Genomic DNA, 8550 nt, shown 5'->3' with positions numbered 1-8550 from the left:
TCTTGCATCTCGTACGGTGTTGAGAAACCTTCTGGATCTTCATCGATACGTGGGTGCCCATCAGTGCGCTATTGCGCTACTGCTTACGTTGTCTATGTTAGATTGTGTACTCTCTACTGATCAGCTGCCCTTTCAGTACTGCAATCTCACGACAGGTACGTTGCCTCAAGCAAACAAACTCGTTGCTTTCAATAAACTGATCTCTTCTGTGATGCTTTACGGTTTAGTCGAGAGTCTTAATCTCTGTCTGGCTTAATCAACCCAGCAAACAAAAAACACGCTTCGCTTATTTACTAATAGTGTTTTATTCTTTACAATTCCAATAAACATAATTACTTCTTTTCTTTTGCGTTTCCATCCGCGCGTTCTGCTGTCTTTCTCTTGCAAATGTAGTTTCTAAAAGGGTTGTTAAAGGATGTTAAGAAATGTTACTGTTTTGTTTTACTTCTCTTTCTGTTTTTTTTTTGCCACATGACGGACTCAGCTCTGTTGCTTGCGGTGTCCAACAAATATAGATTACGGCTTCTGCCGGGGGTTTTGGGGTTTGGTGGTACGTCAGGAATGTATGTGCTGCTGCTGCTGCTGCTGTTGCTGTTGACTGCAGAGTTAACTCGGGCGTCTCGTAATACTAAGCTAGCTAAAGCATCTTCGAACTTGTGGAGATCAACGGGGAAACAGGGAAAACTAACTCTTCTGAATCATCACATTTTGCGCATGGGTATATAATAATTGCATAAAATTGCACACCGGACTACGTGTAAGTGAAGGTGCAGGGAGCGAAGTGTAACAGAACGGACCTTTTGTGTGCCCCCGAAAAGGGTTTTGTGACCTACTTGGCATGCTTCGTAACTGCATTTACACCGGTTAATCATAACTGAGAGCCTGCTTAACGCACCGTATTCAGTCCCTAGCGAAATGGTAGAAAGGGAAGCTTTAACAAAACATATAAAAACTAGCAACAGTGACGTCGCTAATAACGCACGGCCAGATAAAGAATATGAAGGAGAAAAAATACGTGCCAAACGCAAAACGGCTACAATCACGGGACGTTAAAACGGGCAAGAACCATCCACAAACATTTATAAGGTGTAAAGGGAGAAACGGGATCATATCAAAGGGATAATATATATTTATGTATGTATATAATCGTAATTATTCTTGGGCATTCAACATGCTGCAGCTCGGGGGTGTCTCGTTTAAAACACATCCACAGCTCATCGCGTTCCCAAGGGTACATTCGAAAATAGAACCCTCTCCCATTCCAATCGGCGGTTGTTCAATACTTGCACGAAACACTTGCATGTTAAAACCAAAACACCACTTCGTTTCCCTCCCTGTAGGAACATCGACGTCCGCACCCCATTCAGCACCTCTCTGTCCACCACTGCCTTATCCACCTAACTCAGCGCACACGTATCCTGACTTTCTCCTGCGCACGCTCCTAATTTTCGTTCAGCTCGTCCAGGTTCGCGATGTCGATCAGCGAAATGTGGTTTCCACCAAACTCGGCGAACTTGGCACGCTCCTGAATGTCGGTGGAACGCTTATAGACTGAAAGTTCAAACAAAAAGGGAGGACATGGAAGAGGAATAGACACAAATTAGTCACACACAACAGAAGGGAGCCCATTTCGGCCGGCTGACCGTTCCACGTCCCAAAAAAAAACGTACCACCGCTGATGATCTTCTCCAGCTCGTAGATCTTCATGTCGACGCACTCCTTCGTGATGCGAGGCGAAACATCGGTGAAATCGGTCAGTTCCGGCAGGACGACGCGCATTGTCTTCTTGAGCACGCTCGTGTCGATGTTATAGTAACCGTGCTGCATCTTTTGGATCAGATCATGGAGCGACTGAGGTGGCAACACGGTCTCGCGATCCAATGGCATAATGAAGCAACGACGCGCAGCACTGTCGATGATGCCGGACTGGTTGAAGGTGAAGTCGTGCAAGAATCGAGCCGGACGCTGGCCGCGGAACAGCGGTACATCGATTTTGGAGTAGTTCTCCTCGTCCGACAGACCCAGCTCAAACTCTTCGCGGAAGAAATCGTCGGCCGTGTTGCCACCATCGTTTCCATTGCCATTCTCCATCGATTGGCTGTCGTCACTGGTGGATCCTTGCGGGTTCAGGCTCTTCGGCATCTGGTATATGTTGAACTGGCGCAGAATCTCCATGTCACGATCGACGTTCATCGAGCGATACAGCGGCTCAAAGTTGCTCGCATCGTACGGGATCTTGCAGAAACCGTGATAACGCATGTGATTGCGTGCCTGAGCGTACTGACGATAGTAAAACAGCCCGCCAATCGTACCGATCGAGAAGCCAAGCAGCGCTACCAGCAGCAGAATAGCAGCGGTTGCCGGCTTCAACTGACGGCTACGACGCAGCAGCGTAATGTTAGATGCCACCGAGTTAGTACCGTCGTCCTACCAAACGTCGTTAAGAACGAACAAGAAGGAATTAGTTGTGATGAGCCTACCGCAACCGCAAAACTGCAATGTACACCGCGAACTTCGCCGGTACGAAACAGTTCATCGGACTAAAGCTCACATAGCTGAAGATCAATATTCAACAAACGCTGCCTAAGAGAACCTTAATACTAATTGTTAATGCTTAATTTGTAGCCGATTATCTGCAACTCTAATTAGACATTCATGGTTTGACGCTGAGCTAACAAACCGACTACGGGCGGCTGAGGTCAACGCTGCTGGTTGACGCCCATCAGTATGGCCTTATCCGTTTCTTTTCGATCACCACCCCCTCCTTTATAGTGGCTAGTATGATGATCTAACATCGTTCGTAGAATGGCATTACCCCGACAAGCGGAATCTGCTGTCGCTTTAGGGAAGCCTCTCTCTACGTTCTGTTAACGCATATTTTGCGAAAAGAAACGTTGCATTGTGTCGTGAATTGTTAGCATCACTTCACGGATTTATATTTAGTATGTATTTCTCTCTGGGGTACAGAGATGAAAACGACTCACTGTGGTTTCTCGGTGCGAGATTAGATAAGGTACTGGGAAGCTTTTTATAACTTTCTCCACATGCCTCTGATCTGCGCGATTCCGAGCATAGGAGTTTTGTCCTGCTTGATTCAGCCGCTTGCCATCGTCCTACGTTGGGTCTAATGCCAGAGGACTGATCGCAGTTTACTCATACGTAGTAACTTAACAACACAGAACTGCCATGAAGATATGGGACCATTTCAAGCACCTTAAAATCACAACTGGGTGCTCGTTTTCCAATGTAAAAGGAGCGTTCTGTGGAACTGAAATTTGACCTTCCATTTCCCGATAGCAACCAAACGCCACCAAACGAAACATTTGCCAATCCAAACCGGGAATAACATCATCCTTCACTTCGGACTGTTTGTTTTAAATTCCAGCTGACTTCTCCCCAAACTTTAAAAGAATGCATTAATAACATCGGCATGATAAAACGCTCCTTCTCCGCTGTTGGAGCGGCGATCAGTGGCCACATCCTACGCCAGCGTAACCACAAAATTCCGCTCAGCAAGCTCTTATGTCATCGTGCACACAGCAAACGGACTTCCTCGCAGAGCTTTAACCAGAACACAGAGGCGTCTTCAAGCCAACGAACTGGCCAAAAACACCGATCCGAATGAGAGATATTCACGTGAGATATGCTCGTCGTCGGAAAGGAACGGGTATGAGACACCGCTTCCTCCGCGAACTTGATCTTGACGCGGTTACCAAATACGCTCGATAAAGCTCTTCCTTCCGTCGCCATTCATGATGCTACCTCTCTTTAACGGCGCCAAAATCTCGAGCTTGACTCCGCGATATGCTTACACCCACGGACTGTTTAGTTCTCGTTTTTTTTCTTCATTCCGCTGCTCAAGTCTAATCCGATTTTATAGCCACTTCAGGGAAGAGGTCTCTCCTCCCACAAATAGAAGCCAGAATCAGCCGCATCTCACTGCGAACTTAGATATAGCTTCGATATGGTCTCAACCTGGCAGAGAGGTGGTGCCACCACGATCGCGCGATCGCCCCACAAAGAGATGCCCCTAATTCAAACCACGGACAGTGGACACACGTACGGCCTATCGATCCCGTATTAGGTAAGGCCATCGTCGACCGGTTGGCGTGGGATGCGGATTCCGACACCTTGCTGCCGTGTCTCGTTGTCAGCCAAGCGGAGGGCGGCATATGTGTGTTTTCTCCATGCGAATCTTCTTCGTCAGCCTTGCGCGGTAGTCGTCACCGTGGCCAGGCCACCCATCCCTCTTCACGTAGCCCAGAAGGTGCGCGACGGTTTTCCCAAACATGTGGGGACAGTATTCAATAAAACGAGCAGATGCGGGCGTGTGCGCGACTAGTTGGCCATTGGTTGTGAAGGAGTTTGAATCGAGATCACGTCAGCCAGACAAAAAAGCCAAATCCTTCCTCTTCTCCATTTACTGAAGTGCGAAGAACTGTTCCGTGCCATCCATAAGTGTTACATCCTTATTACGCACCTGCTAGCATGGGCCACGTGTGACCCTGGACGTGACTCCCGTTAGTGTATGTGCGATTAGTGAAAGGATTTTACGAATCCTAGCTAGTCTAAACGTCTATTTGTGTCGTGAAGAAGCTGTTGTAAAGAATCATGCGGAAATACAGCTTGATTGATTGCAGGATCTTGTTCTGGTTCTGTTTGTTCTGCTCAGCTGGTGCCGCGTTTGTGTCCAGTGAATCCTTCGATGGGTATGTCTACCCAACGCCGACCCCGTCATCTTTCTTCACCGGATATGACTACACCACACCTAGCTGCCCACTGTTTGAACAGCCCGTGCCTTCGTGTACGGCATCAGCCACGATCCTGACTGTGCCGGTCAGGATGAATGTCACCGAGACGATCGTCACATACATCAAAGTACCAACCACCCTGACGACGACGTTGATCGTTCCAACAACTACAACCGAGCTGCATCGGGCGGTGGAAACACAAACCAACTATCACACAAGGACACACACCGCCAGCGTTACTCTGCCACCAGTCACAAGAACAACGGCGGTGACTAGTACGATTGCTAGGGTAGAAACTGTAACAAGTCCTGTCGTGCGAGTGGAGTACGTCACCGAGCGCTTTCCCGTGGTAGAATACCGTACGGATACGGTAACACAGACCTCCACGTGTACCGTGACAGAGCTCTATCCGACCACCTACTACAGCACGTACATCTCGACGAGTTACGCGCCACCCTTGTTGGATACTTCCTTCGTAACGGAGACATCATTCCGTACGCTTACATCCACACAGTTCAGCACGCTCGTGAGGACGGAAACGGAAACATCAGCGGCGTATCTTACGCGGACGGAAACGATCCGTGCCACACGTACGCTTACGGAAACGGCCACCGTTACTGCGTCCTGTGCTCCGCCACCGTTGAACAACGAGTATCTTCCTGTGGCGTCTCCCAGCAACGACTACTTGCCACCGTCCTCACAGCAGTTAGGAGCAGAACAGCGGCTACGAAGCAATTTTGTCCTGCCCGAGGACATCCTGCCACCGAAGCAACCGTTAGCATATGGTGATGGGCTTGAGCGGCCTCGTGATACAGTTTCCGTGACAGTGACGAAAACCCTCGACCCTGTTACTCTAACAAAGCAGCACACCGTTACCAAGGTTACCAACCACGGTGTCAATGATGCCACGTCACCAGCACCAGTCCGAACCAAATCTGTGATAGCCTTCGATCAGCGAGTTACGAAACTCGTCACCGTGACGCCTACGTTGACCAGCTACGTTTACATGGATACCGTCACCGTTACCTCGGCGAGACCTGCTGCATTTGCAGCAGGCTAAGCAGAGGATTCCACCCAAGCAAGAGCGCACTGAAGTGTAATAAAAGACGTACATCAAAGAAGTGCATTGACAAAGTTGCACTATCGTATGTCAAGTCGGACGACACAGGAGACCAGTACTAATATGTTATGTAACTGCCACGAGGGGAAGTCGGTGGACGAAGTTGGAAGGGATAAAATCATTAACCCGATCCTGTCGTTTCGGGACGAATTAAGGAACCCCAGACGACACATACACGCTTTTGATACGATCGATATACGATGTAATAAAAATTAATCAATGATCTTTACAACAGCCCTACATCAATGTCGTGTTGGATTAACATTTCAAAGGATGATTGGAATAAGTTCACACATTCTTGAATGTTCTGAGAAATCTTTTATGCCGATAAATAGACAATAATCGACATGGAAGTAAGGCTACAGGGTATGTGAATGCCTTTGCATGGACCACATAACGTCCCTTTCGTGACTCGTGTCCCAGCCCATTCCAGCACGTACATTTGTGCACTCGGAAACATTGAAATTCCATCATTTTGCAACAAAGATAGCTCAACCATGGCCATCGCGAATGCTCATTATAGCTGCAGATATGAATCAGTATCTAGGAACTTAAGGACAATTTCATTAAGGTGATTTTAAGATAGAATACATCCAGGAAACGACACAAACCACATTATAACAAAATGGGTTACAGAAAGTAACAAAAACCATCGCTGCGGTTGTTGGAAAAAAAGATAAGCGTCACGGCTCGCTTGATAGCGATCCTTATTCTCTTATCTGCGTGAAAAGCCACCAACAGAGAATATTTTTAGATAAACATAGACAACTTGTGTGCTTTTGATTGCACATTGCTGAACGTCGTCGACTGAGCGCAAAACGTTTAAGGCGCGTTTAAACAGCGCACAACGAATTGCCCCATGAAGCGGTAGGAATGCATCATAGCTAAATGTAATTCCCGGCAACGCCAATATCTCATAGCGCAGAATAATATGCCGACGTGCAAACCAAGTAAACACTGCACGCCGAGAAGTGTCCGTACATGCCCAACGTACTCTAGTGGGTATGCCGTTCCCTTCCGGTACTGGATAATAATTGATAGCTATATGAGAGTGGGGGAGGGTTTCTTACAATTAAATGATGGCCGCTATTTCCAAACATGCACATGGGCGCCTTTGCGCTCCAAAGGCAATCGACCAGCCAAACGTAAACGCAGCTACAATAATCGAAGCCGGTATACACACAGCAATGAAGGGAGCCAGGGGATGAGGATAGGATGAGAAGTACACCCTTTGGTGAGACACGCAACGCTTAGCACACCACCGGGTGGGTCTAATAAGTTGAAAGCAATAATATCACGTCGTTATTGCGTCGTGGAAAGTGTTTTTCATTGCTAGCAGCGTGCCTAAAGTCGTCGAGTGCGCTTTTTTATATCATTCCAGACGCACAACAAAACCGTTGCTAGTTGTTCTTTAGTGGCACGATTGTTCGTCCGTGTACGGAAGGGTTTTACGCTGAATCCGCTTGAAGACCTAGGCATCGGTTTTCGAGAAATGCCAGCACTGCAGTACCAATGCTTGCATAGATTAAAGCCGCGTTATCAGCTTAGATGACACACGGTTCTCGGGTGCACATTGGCATTCACCGAACCACATCCCAGAGCGTGATGAAGACATTAGTCATTTCCATCAAACCGCAGCCGCATGATTGTGCTTTGGATTATTTTCGAGACTCCGGAGAGAGCGCCCAATTACTGCACGCCATTATGTCGAACTATGGGCGAGAGTGCACACGTCAATTGCGTTTGATAACGCATAGTGACGCCAGCGCACCGGGCCGGAAGGCAACCGCGGTCCGGGGCACTCTCCCCCGCAGGGTCAACGTATGCGGGGCGTATGTTCCGGAATGTTTACACGCTCGATTTCTCATCGACCCCTTCATCAGCATCATTAGCGTGCGGTGGTTGCGAAAGGAAACGAGCTACGCTCGTGCGCAAAAGGCGGATCAAACACCGCGGGCTGGCTAATAATCCAAACACTAAAGGACGGGTTTCTTCACGATAGAAAAAATTATTTCACAACGATGAATAAGCGTGATGTTTTCTATAGAAAAATAAACTCAAAAACCCATAAACGCCCCATCGCTATCCGACGGTGCAAGCAATGGCGGAAAAATCCGATTTTTATGACGATAAAACAATTACGCCTCAGCAAAGTATGTTTTTTTATGTCGTACTTACGATTGGTGCACTAGGGGCGGCATCGGAGCGCGGGAGAACCAGCGGAAGGATAGTCTTTTCCGCCTTTTTGGTGGCTGATTTTGCGATGATGGTCATCTTTGCTGTTTTCGAAAGCGATCCACACTACAGAATATCGTCTGTGTTCGGTTGGACGATGACAAGAAACCACTGTAAAGCGAACGGAAGCCTTTGTTGTGAAACTATTCTCCCCCGCAGAGACTCGACGAATGAGCCGAAATTTTTGCTTTACCTGTATGTCTGCCGCAAGAAACAATCCGCAATCTACACACACTTTGCTTTCACGTGAATAACTGCACCGTAATGAAAGAATTTGTCGTAGGAAAAGACACACGACTCGCAGAAATGTTTTTATCTTGTTTTGCAGCCGACGAAAAAACTTGACATCGAGCTCGCCAACTTCGCTACTGAATGACACCAGGTTGCATCAACGCTTTTTTCATGCGTCATATCGGCCTGTCATTTGACAGTTTCAGTCAAGGT

At 47.7% G+C, this 8550-nt stretch overlaps 1 protein-coding gene across 1 annotated transcript; it reads right to left on the bottom strand.

The window, feature by feature from the left end:
• Positions 1-388: 388 nt before the first annotated feature.
• Positions 389-8461, bottom strand: LOC128727149 (uncharacterized). The gene is made up of 4 exons (XM_053821023.1): positions 8300-8461; positions 8050-8217; positions 1671-2427; positions 389-1551 (listed from the first exon to the last, which is right to left on the bottom strand). Exons 2-4 carry the CDS (start codon positions 8143-8145, stop codon positions 1442-1444), a joined length of 963 nt encoding a protein of 320 aa, XP_053676998.1. The 5' UTR covers positions 8146-8217; positions 8300-8461; the 3' UTR covers positions 389-1441.
• Positions 8462-8550: the final 89 nt, after the last annotated feature.

Source organism: Anopheles nili, chromosome 3 (assembly GCF_943737925.1).
Source record: "Anopheles nili chromosome 3, idAnoNiliSN_F5_01, whole genome shotgun sequence".
Classification (NCBI taxonomy): Eukaryota; Metazoa; Arthropoda; class Insecta; order Diptera; family Culicidae; genus Anopheles; species Anopheles nili.
Note: the sequence above shows the minus strand (reverse complement) of the source record. Positions and strands in the feature narration are given on the sequence as shown.